General features: G+C 35.7%; 1 protein-coding gene across 1 annotated transcript; it reads right to left on the reverse strand.

Annotated features, from left to right (window-relative positions):
* Nucleotides 1-625: 625 nt before the first annotated feature.
* Nucleotides 626-18142, reverse strand: LOC121429328 (NXPE family member 3-like). Its single transcript, XM_041626335.1, has 6 exons — nucleotides 18024-18142; nucleotides 13109-13289; nucleotides 9628-10212; nucleotides 8470-8618; nucleotides 6783-6838; nucleotides 626-3613 (listed from the first exon to the last, which is right to left on the reverse strand). Exons 2-6 carry the CDS (start codon nucleotides 13253-13255, stop codon nucleotides 2796-2798), a joined length of 1755 nt encoding a protein of 584 aa, XP_041482269.1. The 5' UTR covers nucleotides 13256-13289; nucleotides 18024-18142; the 3' UTR covers nucleotides 626-2795.
* Between the last annotated feature and the right edge of the window lie 2798 nt (nucleotides 18143-20940).

Raw genomic sequence — 20940 nt, forward strand, 5'->3', positions numbered from 1 at the left:
ATAATGCTAATGACGAATTTTTAGCACGTGTGAAACCAAACTAGAACAAGATAAACGCTAATCACAATCATGAATTCAAATTCTACTCCGGAGGTGAATTCCAGTTAAGTTTTACTCAAATTACGGTCCCGGGGGGCCACTTACATTGACGAGTGGATACCACGCGCGACCCCAAAAACACGTAAAAAGGATGTCCTTTTCACGATAGGGCACGTTACGTACGTAACGTGAAAAGGGTGTCAAAAACACAAAAATAATGAAAAAAGGGTATCTATTTCGCTAGGAAATTTACGTGTTTAGGGTCGAATTTGCGGGGATGATAAAATAAAATTAAAATGTTTTATAAAGGATGTCCTTTTTGCCCCAACACTACGTGTTTAGAGTCCTATTTGCGCGCGGTGTAGAAGGTTGGGTCGTACTAAACCAAATAAGGTAAAGCCGACAACCAAAGGACCCGTAACAATAAAACATTCCTGTACTTGTTTAGGGGTTCATTTCAGGGAATATTTGCCAAGAGTATCGTTTTGTTTCCAATACTTGTCAAGGGTAGGGTTTCACACGCCAATACTTGTTAAGGGGTGCATTTTCAGAATATGGAAATTACGTGTTTAGGGTGCTTTTTGAGACCCCATGGTCGCGCATGGTATCCACTCGTGAATGGAAGTGCCCCCCCCCCCGGGATTACGGTACAAATTTTAAGTGTGAAAAACGTGACCTACAAAACATCTTTTTGGGGCGGAGATTACGTCTCCTTTCAAGCACTTCCGTCACGGAAATTCCGTGACTTCCGTGGTAATACAATTGTCATGCACAATACAATTGTTATGTGTATTTCCGATACAGTGCTTTGATTGACAAGGCACCAAAGACACATTTCGCCTTCGCTCGGAAATTCGAATTCAAATCACAGTTTTCGAGTGAGCGTGTGAAAGATCTGATAATTTTAAAGACGAATTGCAATCATCATTTCAATGATTAAAGATTCACGTGTGAAAAGGCCCTTAGTCATGTCCATGCTCCTTTTACACAAGCTTCATGGAATATGGAAACAATACAATTAATGTTTCCGAAATTAGAGGAAAGCATATTTAATTGCTAATATATAGAATTATAAGTTCATTGATTTCAAACGACTTTTGACCTTGAATAGGAATGACATTTATTTGAAATAATCCATGACACTCAATATAACATCTTACACAAGTTTGATCTATTTAATAGATGTATATGCCCATGACAAGTCCATCGTTTGCACGTTGATATTCTCCAAAACGGAATGATTGTTGGTGGTTCTTGGTAGCATGATCTTCAAGTGAGAAAAAAGATACAGTACTTTATTTTGGGAATTAGTTATAAAGTGATGCTAACCACTCATTCATATGTAAACACTTTGAAGATACACACCATAAGCGCTCCGAATGCTTCTTTTCTTTCATCGGATTTCGTATTAGTTGTGCGTCATGATAATACATCACACAAGACAGTACATGTGCTTGAACTGTCTATAATACTGGAAGTGTGTAGCGTACTAAAAATAAAGACGGGCCAATAACTGATCCTCGGGGGACATCCCAATCGAGATCAATCAAATTAGACAATCTAGACTAGTTAAAGGGGAAGTCCACCCTAACAAAAAGTTGATTTGAATAAACAGATAAATATCAAACTATCTTAAAGCTGTCATAAATGTCATCGAATTCAGATGGAAAATAAGATAGTTACGATATTCTAAAACTTCGTTTATTTTTCACAAACTTGTAATATACACATATTAGTGGTATACAGATGAGAGCGTCGATGATGTCATACGCTCACTTTTTCTTTTAAATTTCATTGCATGAATTAAACTATATTTCCGTTTGTAGATTTGATGAAAAGAAACTCTTGATTGATTCACATTCATTTACAGCAATGGCAATTTTACGTGCTAAGGGAGGAATCAAACTTTATTTAAAGGGAATTTTTGAAATAGTTCAGAATCATGTAATAAAATGTAAAAGAAATAGTGAATGGTTGGTGTGGTCAGTTCACTCACGTGCATACTGACCAGGGGCCCGTTTCATAAAACTTGCCATAGTAACAAATTTGTAATAACAGTAAAAAGCTACTGTAATCCTTCATTCTAATTGGCTTGTTGTGAATTTGTCATAGAAATAATGCATTTGTTAGTAAAAAAATTCTTTATAAAATTTAATTTGATTTTCTATGTTAATACAGTATATTGTTTGTCTTGTAATTCGTTTTATTTGTAATTCATGTTGATTTCAGTTTGTACTGCGATACATTAATTTTTTTTAAAAATCCATTTATCTATCTATCTATCTATCGAAATGGGACCCAGGATGTGCATCGAACTGTTTTGTGAAATTAAGCGAAACTTAGAAATATCAGAACGTTTTTACTTAACATTCGATTATTTAAATGAAATATATGCTTTGCTTTATTTTGTTTTATTTATTTATTCAAATCAATTTTTGTAGGGATGTACATGACCTTCGAATGATAACATCTGCTATCTCCTACCCCTTTTTTCTCTCTTTCTCACTTTTTATTTTCTCTCTACCGCTCCTTCTCTGTTTCATGTGCTCTCTGTAAACATATTTCAAATCATAATTATCAACCACTGACTTTTTTTCTAGTGTTCATCCCAGGGATTCGCAACTACCTGTAACAAATTTTCCTCCCCCCCATCATTTCCAGTCCTACTCAGATAAGATATATCTAAACGGAAATGAATATAATATCAGTCAAATATGATTTTGATATTTTAGTTACTAGGAAGATATGTGAAAAATCTACGTATTAGCTTTGTCATGATTCGAAACGTAGGATAAAAGTTTATTGCTGAGATTTTGGACATGCGGACCCTTTGGATGTACATAATCCTTTTCAAACTGTGCATTTGTCATGTCCCAGGCATCCAGAAACCCGATATTTTCATGAGCAAAAACTTTGTTTCTCATCCTTCTATCGAGATCCCTCGCAGTCCAGTCACTGTTTTTAATATAATGGTCAATTTTTTTATGTTCTCTTGTGTTTGCGCTTTTCCAGACGACTAAAGTTCTAGGACTCCTCTCATGCAGGCGTCGTACGGACATCAACATGTCCTCCACACGGGCTTCGTAGTACCAAGAAGGGAAGGAAGCAAAGTGCGCCCACAGCGTCAAAACCAAAATAGTGTTCTCCCCTCCTTTAACACGATCGATCAAATTTGAGATGTACTGTATGGTTGAAACATTTGCCCACGTTGCTCTTCCTATGGGATGCCCGTGAAACTGGAAGTACAGACTAATTTTGTTTGTCTTATCTATGGCCCTTGTCGGTCCTACGTACCATTTTGGGTCCCGTTTTGACTTTGGTGAGGTTTTCAATTTGAAGAGTTTCGTGTAAAATTCGAAAAGCTGACGGATGGTAGAATCGCCGAAGAAGTAGACGGTCTTGTTCTTTAGGAGTGAGGTTGCGTGTGATCTATCAAACATCTGTAAGGCACAGTCTGCAGAATGGAAGTTCGTTCCCCAGTAAAAGCCAGCGACTTCCGGTGTTCCGAATTGCATCTTTGGTTTGCAAGATGAAAGATTTTCCAATGCACCACTGTGTACAACCGACTCTTTACCTAAGGATTGAGAAAAATTGTTACCACGAACACTGGCAATAAGTCGGATCTAATGGAAGCAGAAAGATTCAAGGCAAATTATTGGTGAAGGGTTTTTCGCTTCCATTGAAACCAGCATATCGTCAGGCTGAAATTCCCCTTTAAAAGACCCTGACCCTACCCGAAAGTGAAATTGGCAAATAATTTACCAAAGGAAAACTTATAAAAAAAAAAAAAGCAATGTAAGGTTTATACATTTTTCTCTGCTTGTCAACTGATTATTTTTTTAAAGAAAAGCTCCAATTACCGGGTTTCGAATAAAAAGCTTTGTTTGCTTTTCAGCAGTATCAGTGACGTCAATCCGTTTTCGTAGTTCCATGGTCAATCTACGTCAATTCAATTCAATTCAATTCTTTTATTTCATTTCCATTCAAAACATAATACAAAGTAATATAAAACAATATAAATCAAATACAATTTTACAGAAGGGCATTCTTACTTCGTAAAAAAACCACAGTATAATATAGAGCATAAATGGATATGGAAATGAGGGGGATCCACTAAAAAGCAAAGCTTGTAAAATTGTGGATCCCCCTTGGAAAAGAAGAAATTATAGTCGACTTACTATATGCGTACATGCATGAATTACAGGAAAGAAAAAGAGAAAAAGAAATCATATTGACGGAAACATAAATACTGAACAAATGCAAAGCTTTTCACACAAAGAGGTCTTCGTTGTAAAGGATATGTTGCGCAAGACAGGAAAAAACAGAGAGAGGGGATGACAAGACGTAGAAGACAAGACAAAACAAGAGACAGGACAGTACAAGACAACTAGTTTTTAAAAAGGAGTAAAACTAAGAATGGGAAAGGGCTGACCATGAACCAGCTTGATCTGGTGAAATAACAAAGGATATGACTGGACAATATAGATGAAAAAAGATAAAATAAAAGTGAAAAATGTAAGGATTATAATCAAGATAATGAAGTGTTAGTTCCGTTGAGAAGAATTATAGGAATTAAGCAGGATACGTTTGAGTTTACGTTTGAATGAATTCAAGGAGACACTGTCTTTAACATTATTAGCGAGTGAGTTCCAGAATTTAGGACCGTTGAATAGGAATGTATTTTTGGCCAGTAAAGTTCTGTAAAGTGGGATGTGAAGTTCGTCAGAGTGTCTCGTGGGGTAGTTATGATAAAAAGTCAAAAGTGTCCTGTACATAGAAACAAGTGGAATGCCTCTGGCCAGAGGCGTCGATTATGGGGGGCAACTCGTTCTTCGTCTAAAATCGTGCTCAAAATGTCCACTTTTCAGATTGGAATATCAAAAAAAATTCAGCTCGCGCTTCGCGCTCGTATAATTTTTGTAACAAAAACCCATACTTTTCATGATTAAATAGGTGAATATGGTGCCGTTTTCAGTTCTAAACCTCAAAAGAACTCCCACTTCGATTTGCAATAATCTTTTGTTGGATATATATATCTTGTTCTTTATTAAAAACGTCCATTAAACTCAAATTTTTTTTCCAGATCGAAATATCAAAATTTTCAGCTCGCGCTTCGCGCTCGCATGAATCTTCTGGTGAGATATATATATATATATACACACACATATATATATGTACACACATATATATATAGGCATATGTGTGTGTTTGTGTGATCGAGCGCCTTTGGAAAATTGATTCATGATTTTGCCCCCCCCCCCCAATCTGAAAAATGGATCGACGCCCCTGCCTCTGGCCGTCTCACCTGCATCACGCGATTCAACATAGCAGCAGTGCTGACTTTGAAAACTACTATAACTCGCATAAGATGTTCAGTGATACTTGGTTACTCTTATTTCCACGTTTTATGAACTAGACCAATACACTTACAGAGATAGAATGGTAATTCAAGAAATACCACCAATGTGGCTAAAATTCATTGACCTCAAATGATCTGTGACCTTGATCATGTGACCTGAAACTTGCACTGGATATTCAGTGATACTTGATTACTCTTATTTCCAAGTTTCAAAAGTCAGATACAAAAACTTGCAAAGTTATGATGGTAATTCAACAGATACACCCAAATTGGCCAAAGTTCATTGACCCTAAATGACCTTTGACCTTGGTCATGTGACGTGAAACTCATGCAGGATATTTGATGATACTTGATTAAGCTTATGTCTAAGTTTAATGAACTAGGTCCATATATTTTCTAAGTTATGATGACATTTCAAAACCTTAACCTCAGGTTAAGATTTCGATGTTGATTCCCCAAACATGGTCTAAGTTCATTGACCTTAAATGACCATTGACCTTGATCATGTGACATGAAACTCTAATAGGATGTTCAGTAATACTTGATTAACCTTATGGCCAAGTTTCATGAACTAGGTCCATATACTTTCTAAGTTATAATGTCATTTCAAAAACTTAACCTCAGGTTAAGATTTGATGTTGACGCCGCCGCCGCCGCCGTCGGAAAAGCGGCGCCTATAGTCTCACTCTGCTATGCAGGTGAGACAAAAACTAAATGACCTTTTTTTCTTGATTACGCATTTAATTTGTTTACTTCGATCACATACAGATATCACCAAAAGAATTTCCTGTATGCTTAGATTAATGAGACCTAGAGCTTTGGACTATTTTTTGGTCATGTTTTATCCCTTGATTATGTGGCGCAGCTTTCGATACCTATCTCCGTTCAGGTTTTGTGCCACACAATTTTTTCCCCTGACATTTAGACCAAATAAGTGCCAAACAAATAAATAAAAACATCCCAGTCAATGGCTGGAGATCTTTATCAAACAATAAAAAGTTAGTTTGAATTGATAAAGAGAATTTGAATCTCATTAATCTGGACCTGGCTGGACCGCATCCTTATTTTGGACCAAGTTCGTTCAGCCCCCGTGCTTGACGGACTCTGATCTGTGTCTGCGTAGCTATTTATATTGCCCGGTAAAGAAAACCTACTTATCTGTTTACCGGAGACTTGGCCAAAGTTCCCAATAGTTATCACTATTTTTTCGTGGGTAGGACTGCGCATGCTCAATACTTCATTGAGCTTGCGCAATTCTGCCTGCATGGAAACAAAAGCACAGAAAAAAATATAGATATATTTTTGTCACGTGAACACCAACTGACCAATGGTTCAATAGGAATACTTATTGACTATTCACAGAAAGTATATTATACAAACTTACCTGGCTCATGATGGACAACAATGGTGTGATCAGATCCAGTAATCAACCGGTTACTCCTTCAGTTTAAAAAAGATATGTTATAAAGTCGATGTTAGCACTTAAAGATTGGTTTCAGTCATGACAAATATCTTAAAAGGGAAGTTCAGCCTAACGAAAAGTTTATTCTTGAAAATGAAAAATGAATATTGGTGAAGGTTCAAGAAAATGCACAAAAAATCTAAAAGATTATTAAAATTCAATTTGTTGATATGTGACGTCATACAAGAGCAAATTCCTTTAAAATTTATATTAGAATTTGAACCATAAATTTGTACTTGCGACGTAATGTACTGGCAACCGCCCCGTATAATATGTCATATCAAATGCATAGAACTAAATAATGGTTCACGATGACTACACTTTTCTTCTTTTAAGAGAGGCTGTGTAATAATTGTCTGTTCATATACTAAAAGTACAATAAATCCTATTTTTTCTAGAAAATGACATTTGATTTGGAGTCATAATACATGGGTAGCTGGTCGCACATGACGTCACGAATAAAAATGAAGAAAATTGTAATAACATTTTCATTGTTGGATTTTCCTTAAACCTTCGCACTCTTTTAATTATCATTTTACTCTGCTATTTTGAGAATAAACTTTTTGTCAGGGTGGACTTCCCGTTTAAAATGTGCAAAGGATTTTCTGTTTTTAGAACGCTTTATCAACAAATTATTTTTAGTGATATTACTATCCTGTACACGGATTCAAACGGTTTTGAAATGTCGCTTATTTACAGGTTAGTATATCAAACATGTCAAAAAATATGCTCACAATTCGTGTTGGTATAACTTTATTAAATGGTATCCTGTTCATGAATTCAGCGTAATGAGTCAAAGTTTGGGGGAGCGAGCGAGAAAAAATTTCGACATTATTACAAAAATCAAATTATGTGATAGATGTTGACCTTTTTAGAAAAACACGATCATAATCATTTCACCCTTCTTCCTTTCCCTTTTCCATTTTTTTGTCAACCCCCCCCCCCCCATTTGCATGTCACTGATTTAAACGGTACTTGAAATGTCTCTTTCCAGGTAAGTACATGTAGATTAAAACAAAAATAAGCTTTGAGCGCGCACAGTTTGTATTTATTTATTTAATCTCGCTCGCTACACTCACTTGCAATATCAAGAAATGTTAATCTTAATAAAGGGAACTGTGAAAGTAAGTGACGTTATATAATTCATTTAATTGTCTCCTGTCATTGGGTGGATACTCCTTTCAGCAAAGCCAACTTTCAAAGGTATGTACTTTATAATGTTTATTAGTCTTGTGCACCAGTCCTTCTTTCTTGACGAATTGCCAGATAGGCATGTCCCCCCATCCCACCTTAAGTGATCCTGGATCCACCCTGGCCCTCGCCTTAAAGAGTTACGATTAATTTGGTCACCCTCAGCTATTTGGAATTCCATTAATGTCATAATTTTTGCTACGAGAAATTTGCAAACTGTCCTTTGTAAATAAAAATGAAGCACAATGAATTTTCAGGAAAATCAATGAAGGTATTGAATTACATCTTATCTAGAAAGTATCAAGAACTATTTAAACGTGCAATTAGATACTGTCGTTGCTTGCTTTCCATAGTTGTGGTTGATCAAATCAATCGTAACCCTTCGTAAAACGGGGCCTTACTGGGCCCATGAACTTACCAGGTGAATGAAAGTTTATCAATAGGAGATACGACTGACTGATAATCCACAATATGTTGCATCGACCAGTCGTCGCAGGGGAAACCTTCTGGCTTCAAACAAAACCAAGGGGTACCAGTCCTCGTGTCAGTGAAGTTGCAACTGCCATTCTGTAACCATTCGAATATTGGAGAAAGTACAAGAGAGGTAAAAAGAAGTTAAACAAATCGGAAGACTAATACTACTTTGTCGGAATGAAAATGCAAATGATTTTATTTTTACTCACTTTAAAAGAAAAACATTGATATAAAATGTAGGCCAATGTTGTTGATGTTCTTGAGTACACTGGGGCCAATAAATTTCTCAGGTCGATTTAAAGCGGGGTTACGTCACAATTATTGTCGACGCACCAACTGTCGACAAAACATGGACCTGCATGGCTATGAGGGATTATCTATTGTTACTGGGGGTGCAGTGACAATGCTCAGCACCACCAGTAAAACAATAGAATAATAATCCTCGGTGGACAGGGCCATGCGACAAAGACTTTTGAAAGCTAGCCTCTCTCAAAGACGGACATTAGATAATACCATTGTCCTGATATTGAATTTTCTCTATATACATTGTTCAGTAAAAGATGTGAAAAATAAGAGATTGTGATAAAGTGCAGGGATAGATAATGGACGTTAAAATTTCGGCCCTAGAACACATATGAAAAGGTGGATTTTGCCTTTACACCCAAGCGGGAAGGAAAAGTGATGGTTAAACAGAACTATCTCCACAAATACTTCTGTTTCTGTTATGGAAACTCCCGTACTATTAAACTCAGCAGGACAGCGCTTTGCTGGTAAACGGCAAGCTGGTAATTTACCAATACCTATAATATGAAACATTTTACGTCAAGGTTAATCAGGCAGAGTGGCCTACCGTCAGTCTGAGTTCTCAGACTTCGTGAATTCTATTCATCTTTATTTTCTTTTTCGACGATGTCTTGAAAATGCGTCATTATTGTCTCTTCTCAGAGAACAGGATATCATTACGAAGTGTAAATAAAATGTCGATTTTTGTGGAGATAATGGCAGGGCAGGGATTTGAACTTACAACAATACTGCTATGACTTCAATGCTCTAACCACTAGACCACTATATGCAGTACTTCTATTCTAAGAACATTTCTTACCACTGCTTCGGACTTTTGGAGCACTTTGAGGTCCATGTAGCAGCCCGCCTCCGCGGATTTCTTCGAATTTTTGGAATAAAATTTACTTATGTATCTCGACCTGATAGCTTCTTCTTTCTGAAGTCTTCTTAACACGTAACTGGCTTCACTTGTATGTACTAATGTAACCTGAATGTTAACCAAACCTGCCCACTTCAAGGTAAAGAGGGCGCTGTACGTCCCGTTCCCATGGTCGACAACTTCGCCGTCTGACGTCGAGCTCGCCTGGAAAGTGGAATTTTTGGTGTAGATTTTGGCTCGGAAATAGTCTCCCCCGTAAGTCTTGCTCTCGTTTAGCCCATTTCGGGCTTGGATGATCAATCTGAGCTCATCGCAGACCAGAAATCGTGAAGATCGTCCAGCAATATGAAATGTCGTGAAGTTTGGGTTGGTCATATTGAGCAAACTCGTCCAAGATACATGACTCGGAATCTTATCCTCGTACGTATAACGTCTGCGCCTCTGTTTTGACATGAGATTCGGACAGAAGGGGTGAACAGTAAGATTTGTCCATTCTTTCGTCAATGCCTTTGGTTCTGCCAAGTCCTGTGAATAAACAAATCAATGAAATGGAAAAGTATTAAATCGGAGGGAAGGTCTGTGCAATATTTCACGTTTATTAGTTCATCCGTTCCCAACTGAACCCCTAATTGAGATAAATGATTTTGGTTATATTCATTAAGATTTTCACTCCTTCCATTAATGGACAAGTCTACCCTAACAAAAAGTTAATTTGAATAAAAAGAGAGTCCAACGAGCATAACACTAAAAATTTCGTCAAATTCGGATGTAAAATAAGAAAGTTATATATTTTATAGTTTCGCTTAATTTCACAAAACAGTTCTATATGCACATCCTGGTCGGTATGCAAATAGAGCACTGATGACATCACTTACTCACTATTTCTTTTGTATTTTATTATATGAAATATGATTTATTCCCAATTTCTCCTCACTTAACAAGCCTTGCTTTTTTATGCAGGTTCCCTCATATTTCACTCCTTTAGATTGTCTTTAATTCCAAATCGCTATTCTCTTTAATTTGAATTAATTGTTATGCCTTGTCTGATTTGTATTCTCATAAGTTTTCTGATATTGTATTCATAATTTTGTTTTTACTTGTGAAATATGTAAAATTGTCCTTTTTATGGTTCAGTCAAGTTGGTCCTTACTGTCAAATCTGTAATAATTGAAATATTCTATATTTCAAACAATAAGACAACAAAAGAAATAGTGAGTGAGTGACAGCAACGACTCTCTCATTTGCATGTCATTGAATTGTGCATAACTGTTTGTGAAAAAAGTGAAAATTTAAAATGTCATAACTTCCTTATTTTACATCCGATTTTGATGAAATTTTCAGCATTTTCCTAGTTTGATTTTTCTCTGTTTATTCAAATCAACATTTTCTGAGGAGGACTTGACCTTTTATCGATATCAAATAAATAACATACAACCAAGCAGTGAGAGAATTTTTAGAGGGAATGTCTGGCAATTTAATAGTAATGTTACCGACCAGTAGGGCAAGCATTTTTTTTTTACAAATATTTGTTGAATATAAAATATGAAAACCAATAACAACAGTTACAAAATTATTACAGATACAAAATTACAAATCATGGAAAAAGAACAAAAAGACAATTAAATACACAAAGCAACCGGAAATGAAGCATTAATAGAATCAGGTATCAAACAGAGCCTTGAAACCATCGGAACTCAATGGTTTATTTTTAAATTAACAGATAAATATGTAATATTTTAACAGGAGAAATATATAAGTTAAGAATTTATCCCATAGTATACCAAATATTTTCTGAAAAGTGGAAGCTCTGTGGTACGTGATCAGGCTCCATTTTATTGAATATCAAAGCCCAATGTCGGGTATGGAAAAAATGCCTAAAATGATTTACAATAATTTGGATATTGGGTAAAATAAGAGAGCTCTTGGTAGGTTAATATGTATGGAGGATTGCTATTCAGTCAATTTAGCCAGTATGAAAGGCAGTAGAAATACATGTACTTCGTTTTTCAGGCTCACAAAATCCTGCACACCCGTTTGGCCCTTTTCACAAAAATAAGTTCCCTTTTGTTTGTTTCATTTTTTTAATTTTCGGGCAATCGTAGTTTCGATGACGGCTTTAACTCAGTATACGCATGCCAATCAAAACTGTAATTTGTCTAGAACGAAGACCTACTCCATTCACTGTGTTCCGTGTTCTGAAGTCAGGTTTAACTTAAACTCAGGTTTAAAGTTGTGGTTTAAGTATGGATAGCCAATTGTTACATAAATCACGAACAGTAGATATATCATATTTCAGCTCATTTGACTCTCAAATCATTCATAATTGTCTAGGAAGTATAAATAGATTGTTGTCTTCGCCATCGATGAATCAGGAAAGAGCACAGTAAACATAAGAAACATACAACTTAATAACAATTTTGACATTTTTGGCTTTCCATAAATTTAGCACAAAGTTAAACCATGGTCTAAGTAAAGTTAAACCTGACGTCAGAATATGGGCCTCTGTGTCAAATAAAAGAAGCCTACGTACGTGAGAGAAAGTAGTCTCACTACTTCAGACTCTGCATGTACATATTACGCAAAAAAATCTGTGCCTCCAGATTGTTTCTCCATATCACGCGATGGGTTTGGGTATGTGTCGCGTAGGGGACCCCCTTTTTACACTCAAATTTCCGTTTTAAGGCATAGCATTTTTACCGGGCATTTTTATCTTATTGAGAAAAAGAACAAAGAAAGTCGCCCAATTAAAGCATAGCATTTTTTCCTATCAACAAAAAGGAAGAAAGAAATCCGCTCCATAGCTTCGCATATTTTCCGTTACGCCGTTCCGGCCGTATTGAACTGCTACAATGAGCTGCAATTTTGGTGAAAAGCGGCCACAGAGCACACCCAGCACCCGTGCCGACGGGCTAGCTGCATGCACGTATGCCTGTTCCATAGGGATCATAATATACATCTCTATTATAGGCATGCATACGCACTCACAGGCAGGCGACCGTTCCAAAGACCCCCGATTCACAAACATTTGATTCGTAAACATCATGTGATAAATACTGAACTTCTTGTATATCGTCCCCCGGGCGGGGGGGGGGGGGTACTCGACCAAAAAAGTGGTAGCTACTGTAGTTCCGCAAAAGTCCGTTCCGAGGACCCTCCTTTTTACAATAAGCCCGCTCCAATTAAGGCCCCCGTTTTTTGTCTCGCCCGCGGCACATACCTACCACTTTTTTTGGTCGAGTACCCCCCCCCTCCCCGCCCGGGGGACGATATACAAGAAGTTCATTATTTATCACATGATGTTTACGAATCATGAATCTCATTGTATACTATGGGAGGCAGAAAACATTTTTTTTTATAGTAAACATCCTAATTGAATCAATTCCCCATGAAATCGGACGCTTGTATTCATGGTTTGACTTACCACAAACAATCTATGTGGCGCCCTCTTGCGAGGAGAAGTGTGGATGTATTGGTCGTCCAATGTTGTCAAGTGCATCGTTACGTAAACAATAAATAGTGACCCCATACAAATCACTCCGAAATACAATCGCCACCTTCTTGACGCCATCTTGGATTAGTCCAAAAATAGAGTTCATGCGAATCTGCAGGATGGCAAAATTACATGAGAAAAATTATTTGGATGGTTCAAGTTTTTTTGGCCAGCCGTGAATTAGAGACCAAATCAAATTTTCAGCATAATCTAAATGCGGTGGGTTTCCAATATTTGAAAATTATTTCAATTTAATTACATCTTTATGTTAATTTTCAGAATTTTAAACTTTATAAGTACCAGCCGATGTTTTATTTATTTATTCATTTCAAATATTTAATATATTTATATGTGGATAACCTTCCGACAGAATTAATATTTCAAATAGTCTGTAAAAACAGAATTAATATTTTAAATGGTCTATATAGGCACGGCTGGTGCTAAGTGTTATTCTATTTTTTTAAACTTTGTAATTTTTCCATTTTACGTTGTTAAAATCTGAAATAAGATTGATAACTATATTAAAAAGAAATGATAGATTTAAGATTCAAACGTTGAAACTTTGGTTCCAATTTGTTTTCTTCATCTTTTTTAAAATTCGATTTAGTTTAAAAGCAAAAAAGTAAAATTAATTTAACTTTGGTGTAAATTCACAGCTTAATTCTGGGATGAAAACGAACATTCAATAGAGTACAACCTTCTTAACGCTATGTGATAAATATAAAAGAGAAGTTTTTCAATGTTAATCTTCTTGACATGCTCGCCTAACTCATCTGTATTAGATCACGCATTTGTAGCTTAATGGATGTGGACATCGCAGGTACATTAATTGACAGATTTCTGCGCGGCCTGCAAAATGTATTAATGACCTGAAAAGTGATTTGATTTGCTTTTATGTAATCTCTTGCCCAATAAAGATAGGTAGACACTAAATAGCAATGCTAAACAAATGTTTTACTCTCAACATTATTAAAGTTAATCTACCCATGTTCTACCGACAATCAGAGACTGTATACTCAACCACTATGCAATTTTTTCATTTAATTAACCCATATCGAAAATAAATTTTGAAATAGAGGAATCTCAGAAAAAAAATAATGGGTGTATTTTGAGTTACCAATAAAATCATCCCCTTGCCTTTATCTTCCTTTTCTCTGTCTACTCTCTCTCTCTTCTTCTTCTTCTTCCTCTCTGCATTTGTGAGACATTTTACATCATCGCTGCGACATTATCGGTTGTAATGTAGCATCGGCGTGATGCTTCCATCATCTCAGCGTACTCAATGATCACAACACAAAATGATTGCATCTAACTTTAAGTCCACTTCTTCATGGCCAACTTGAGTCAAACATGCCATATTTGTATCTATACCCGATTTATACCCGAGCCCATCGTGTGCGTATACTGGAATCCAAAAATGCCCATTGGACATACACAAAAATCTTTCAGTTATTCTTGATTTACTCAAAATGAAATGAATACTGTGGACTTTTGGTCGATAAGGAGGATGAGTGGGGGAGGGGGGTCTGTAGCCCCACAGTCCGAAACGTGAAAAAAATACAATATGATTGTGGTGTTTGTTTTTTCTTTCTTTTTGCATGGTCAGCCCCCCTCCCCCACAAACACTTTTGGCTCACCCCCCCCCCCCCCGAAACCGTTGGCGAGGTCCATGAATAACATCCCCGACACCAATAAGAAAACACCATGGACTAGACACGAGTGTAAAATGATTGATGGTTTGGTGCCGTCTTCAATAAACACGTGAGGTGTACTTTCGACACCACGTTTTATTTCGGTTTAGCAGAAACTCTAACATAGACCCGACTCATTGCTAGAAAGACGAAGGTTTGATTGTCATGCAGTGCTAACATGGCTAAGATCACGTCGATGCTAATACTTTAGACATTCTATTAAAACTTATAATATGGAGGAAGACCAGTAGATATTTGCCCACTTTTTCTGTGCATATATTTATAATCATTTGCTGGCATATTGGGATGAATAACAGGGCACGCAAACATTTGCCATGTTTGCATAAGTAAATAAGTAACAAGGGCGAGGGCGTGTTATTACACGAAAACACGAACATTTGTATGCAAACGTATTCTTTGAAAAAAAGAGAAACCCATGCATTTTCGGGATGTGTGATGGATGCAGGAGTATATTGCTGGTATTTTACAAGAAAAAATGTACATAATGTTACGAATTATTCCACGAACGAACTGCAATTGCAGTACAAATCAAACAATTTTATCTTCAAAAATAATTTCAAAGGAAGATCATTTATTCACAATAATTTGAAAGTATATAAAAAAAAAAACGCAGTCATGATTTAGAAAATAAAGTACAACTTTAAACATCTTTATGTTATTTGTCGTTTAAAATTGACGTAATGAGCTACTAGTATAAAATTTGAGAAGGCATATTATGTCGTTTGTGACAAAACTTCTTATAATTCCCGAACGAGCAAAGCAAGCATTTTTAAGTTTGAATGGAGATTCTGTGAGTAATTTTCATAATATTCAAAAGAAACATCAAATTACATCCCTTTTCCATTCAATTTTCTAAAAAATATTTTTCTGCTTCTTTTTTTGTTCTTTTTCTTTTTTCTTGGTCGTCGAACTGACCCCCCCCCCCTTCTCTCTCTCTATACACAACAGGGGAACCAATAATTCATCTAGTACATAAAGCTATGCATAACTTTGGGAACGCATTGGTGAAAAAAGGTGGGAACAGAACATTATGGCAGCAAAATTATCGTTAGGTGATACAGAGTAAACACTAAAACACTTAATAGTTTACAGTGTTAGAAAATCTATCCGTAAAATAAAAGAACACCTGTAGTCTTACCAGATTGCGTAATCTTACAAAAAATTGGTATTTGGTGTGTGGAATCTTACAAATTTCCTTCAATAAAACACCCTTTCCCCTTTTTTCAACAGACTTGTTCTGTTGAATTGTAGGAAAATTCCTGTTTCATGAATTTATAGATTGATCTTGTTATTATTTTCTGCAAAATCTTCTTTTTTCCTGTAAAATCACGGGTTTTTTTTCAACAGTATACATGAATGGCTGCTAATGATTATGGAAGGCCTCTTAACAGATTTCTATGTTGTCAATTGATCAAAAGGATGATCTAAATTTGTCGAAAATTGAATACAATCGCTTCTCTTTTGCTTATTTTTATTTTACTTTTGTATCAGTAGATCTTCATAGATAAATACATTTAAAAAAATGTTTTCAAGGGGGTGTTACAATATCTAAGCTCTTTCTTTTGAGTGCACACGGCCTTTTTTTCTAGACTATACTATTCATTAATCTATATTCAACATATGGATTATAAATTCTCAAAAATAAATCCCCAAAATCTGCTTACACATATGATCGTATGTTAGTTCTCTTAATATTATATTAATTGAAATTTGATTATTTGCAAACTGAATGGCACACTCATAATCCATGTGAAAACTTGCATATTATTTTTATCAATTATCAATTTTAGTTTGATTTTGTACTTTTATCCAGCTGTTAGCTCTTTCTCAAATGTGAATAAACTACAGCCAGCGAGGAATCATTTATATTCCAGTGGTACTTAATCAGGCTAGCAGAAACTTATTTATAGATAGACTTAGTAATTATCAGTACTTTGACATGGCAAACCATCTAAAAAGCAAGAACTGTCTCGATACATTGATGTTATGTATAAACTACGGCCGTTTGTATACAGACTGTATTTCAGGATTACAATAGACTGAGAACCGTACGACTGTACTCGATCTGGATATTTTGACCACACTGGTCCACTATTTTCTAGACTTAAAATATTAAAAATTGCTGATATTCTTATAACGCAAATTGTATCTTTTAAGTAAAAAAGAGTTACCTTTATAATTCTGTGATGATTTTACTGTAAATAGAGACATTTATAGCTATCCAACTATAGACATTCATTTGATTTTTATCTTAGCTCATAAATCTACCAAACATGTAGGACCTAGCATCTGGAATTCATGACCTTTACGTACGAATTTGTGACAATGTTTTATCATTCCAGAAGAATATGAAGGATTTATTTCTCTCAGAATACTGTAAATTATTTTTTCATATACTTTCATAACTGAGGTCAATGATTGTTTTTTTTTTTCATTCTAGATACAATGATGTTAGTTCCTACTATACATGTATATCACTATCAATGTAATAAATGTGTAAAGAGCACACGTTTGTGGAGCTTTGTGGCGCAGTGGATTAGACTTCTGACATTGAAACAGAGGGTCTTGGGTTCGAATCCCAGCCATGCCGTAATTTCCTTTAGTCAACCATGAGATGAATGAGTACCTGGGAGGAATTCATTCCTTGTAATGCCACCGCGCTGTAAAAGGCTGCGGGGCTATAAGTCAGGGTAATAATATCCAAGTCCTTTGGAAGCGCATAGGGACGTTATGACATAATTTGAAATGCGCTATACAAGAACTGCGTTATCATTATCATTATTATTATTATTATTATTATTATTATTATTATTATTATACTGTGTTGAATAAATTGGACATTACAAACTGTGGAATAATGATGATGATAATGATATTGATAATAATAATGATGATGATAATGATAATAATAACAATATAATACACTAGAAATATATTTTAACAATATTGTGATGAATATTATGTGCATAACAATCATAGATGATGCAGTTAATGATGATGGGAATCAGAGTGGATTGAATAAGATATCCAAGCCGTACATGCATAATTGCCACACTTGTATGTACAGACGATGCAACTACAAAAATACAGTTCAAACTGGAACAAAGTATTATAAAAAAAAAAATCGGGCTTACCTCTAATGCGGAGAATAGCTAATCCCCTTAATGCTTTCAATATATTATTGAATGCGATAACATTATTCAACGAACGTGATCGAGAGTAGGCTTCTTTATCATGTTCACTGTAGACTATGCGAAGAAAGATTTTGCGGAATTTGCTTGCAGGCAATACCGATGTACTGTCGAAGATGGCGCCTTTTTCTTTCACCCAATCAGGCTAAGCAGGAATAAGTGAAATGAATTGTTTCTGTTTGTATTTATAAGTTATGTTAATATTTACCCATAATTCTACGAATAATTATGTTACGATGTGCGCCTACATTATTTTTGCTCGTTGTTTATTGATGCATACTTCAGTTTGTACTGAATAAAGGCTAAAAAGCATTTTTTTAAAGGAAAAAGTGAGGAGCCCGTTCTAATTACGGAACCAGTTTGACCAGAAAATAACAATGAACGATTTGTGATGAGCCGCCTATTACGATCTCCTACAAATTGCAATAAAGCAGCGATGACCAATTCATAAATGATGTTTATAACCACAACATAAGAATGATTAGGCCTAATATATAGGCGTAAATATTCACATCTATGGCACGCACCTTAAAAACCATAACATTAAAGGGGAATGAAACCTTTGGAACAAATAGGCTTGTGTAGAAACAGAAAAATCAAAGAATAAGAATAAAGAAAGTTTGAGAAAAATCGGACAAATAATGAGAAAGTTATGAGCATTTGAATATTGCAATCCCTAATGCTATGGAGATCCTCCCATTGGCAATGCGACAAGGATGTGTGATGTCACTGATGAACAACTTTCCCTTTGGTGGACTATAAAATACCCTCAAAATGTCTCTTTTTGCTTTTTCTTCTGATGATACAAACTCTCTATATACTAAAGTAATGGGGAGAGTACTGTTGTTCACAAGTGACATCACACATCTTTGTCTCATTGCCAATTTGCTATCTCCATAGCCTTAGTGATCGCAATATTCAAATGCTCATAAGTTTCTCATTATCTGTCCGATTTTTCTCAAACTTTTGTTGATCTGTTTCTTTGATTTTTCTGTTCTAACACAAGCTATTTTGTTCCAATGGTTTCATTCTCCTTTAACAACAACAAGAAAACAAACGGTCCACTCTGGACCGACAAAAGGTATTTATATACGGTATTTCTAATGACATACCTATCGGTCAATATGGACTTCGTTTCGTTGGTATGACTATATAGCATTAGCTTATACCCTATCTAGACCGGGATATTTTGGGAGAGCATATGGCCGGAGGGGGGGGGGAGCACAGAGCCCCCCCCCCCACCTCTTGAGATCTCGAACGTGAACGAGCTTGGGACTTGATTTACGAAATTGTATGGTAATTTATTTCATGCGAATTGCTATTAAATGATTATTCTAATTTATGCGTAATCAGTATGCATAATCACACTTTTTATTTTAACTCCCTAAATAAAGCTCCAAATGTTCAATTTTTTCACAGAAACTCTTTGTTTTTTTTTTCAAATGTACGTGAAAAGTGCGATATCAGATCAATTTCTTATATATTATATTTTTTTTTATTTCTTATATATTTCTTTGTTTTTTTTATTTTGTGTTTCATTGTGTTCAGGGAATCTTTTGAGATTATAAACAGTATGAAAGAAACCAATTTAGACCAGCAACACTAGAAATAATCATACATTTCTGATTTTTGGTTGAAAATATAATTTGCATTGACTTTGTACACAAAATCACATTATTGAGCAATTTTTGGTCTGAAGTGCACTTCGGAGCCGCGTACCCGGGCGTCGCAAAATTGGTCTCAGAAGTGCGCAAGACTTGAAAGTAAAATGTCAGCGAGCGGCGCGGTCGAAAGATTTCGCGTGGCGAAAACATAGTGCGAATCGTTGAGCAGGGAGGGGGTCTCCGAGCCCCCCCCCCCTCCGCCTAGATAGGATTTGCACACACAAATACACGACACCGACTTCGATACTTAGATATTTATTTTGTTTCAGATAACAATCTCGTCATGTCTACAATGCTTGAAAAAGATGGTGAGACGACAAGATCTTGGATCTCGTTATGTCTACATTCTGTGGGAGAGATGATCAGATGACGGTTGTTTCCTACCGGTACCCAATTAGCACCTGGGAGAGAGTGGCAAAATGTGGACTGATGCCTTGCCAAATGGCGCTAGGCCATGATGGAATTCGAACACACGACCCTCTGATTATAAGGCGAGAGTCAGAACCGCTTCACCACGGCGCGCTTCCACACTTTTCACTAATTGTCTCTGGTTATAGATATCTCTCAGGATCGTTAAAGTCAAAACTAAACAGATCAACATTCATTAAAATTGGGCAAACAATGACATCGACGACCTATCGCCAGAGTTAACAATGGTCAAAGATCAAACATGTTTTGCAGGAGAAAGGCGATCGGGCTCCAATATTGCCAATAGTTCGTTTGTTTTGAGTGAGGTCACGTCCAAAGTAAATGATAGTGCCCTATTTAAAGGGGTACTCTAAGGTGAAAATAAATATATCTAAATAAATGGAGTATAATTCAGCGAGTAATATCATTAAAACATCTGATTACAAATAACGAAGTAATTGAATTTTGAATTTATGCAATATTTTGTGAAAACAAATTTATGCACATCGTCATGAATATTCATGAGGTGGCCTGATGATGTCACATCTCGAATTTCCTTTGTCTTATGTTATCATGTTCAATCATAATTATTCCATATTTGCGTACATACATGTAAGATATGTCTTCCTGATAATGAAATTAGTTGCGGCAATACATATAGCTAATGTTTAAATAAGTTTTTAATCCATTTTTTTTTCAATTCTTAGAGGACAAAATTTGAATTAACACAATTTCATTTAATAAAATATAAAATAAAATGAGAAAATATAAATAAAATATAAACCGGT

The sequence above is a fragment of the Lytechinus variegatus genome, chromosome 15 (assembly GCF_018143015.1).
Source record: "Lytechinus variegatus isolate NC3 chromosome 15, Lvar_3.0, whole genome shotgun sequence".
Taxonomy (NCBI): Eukaryota; Metazoa; Echinodermata; class Echinoidea; order Temnopleuroida; family Toxopneustidae; genus Lytechinus; species Lytechinus variegatus.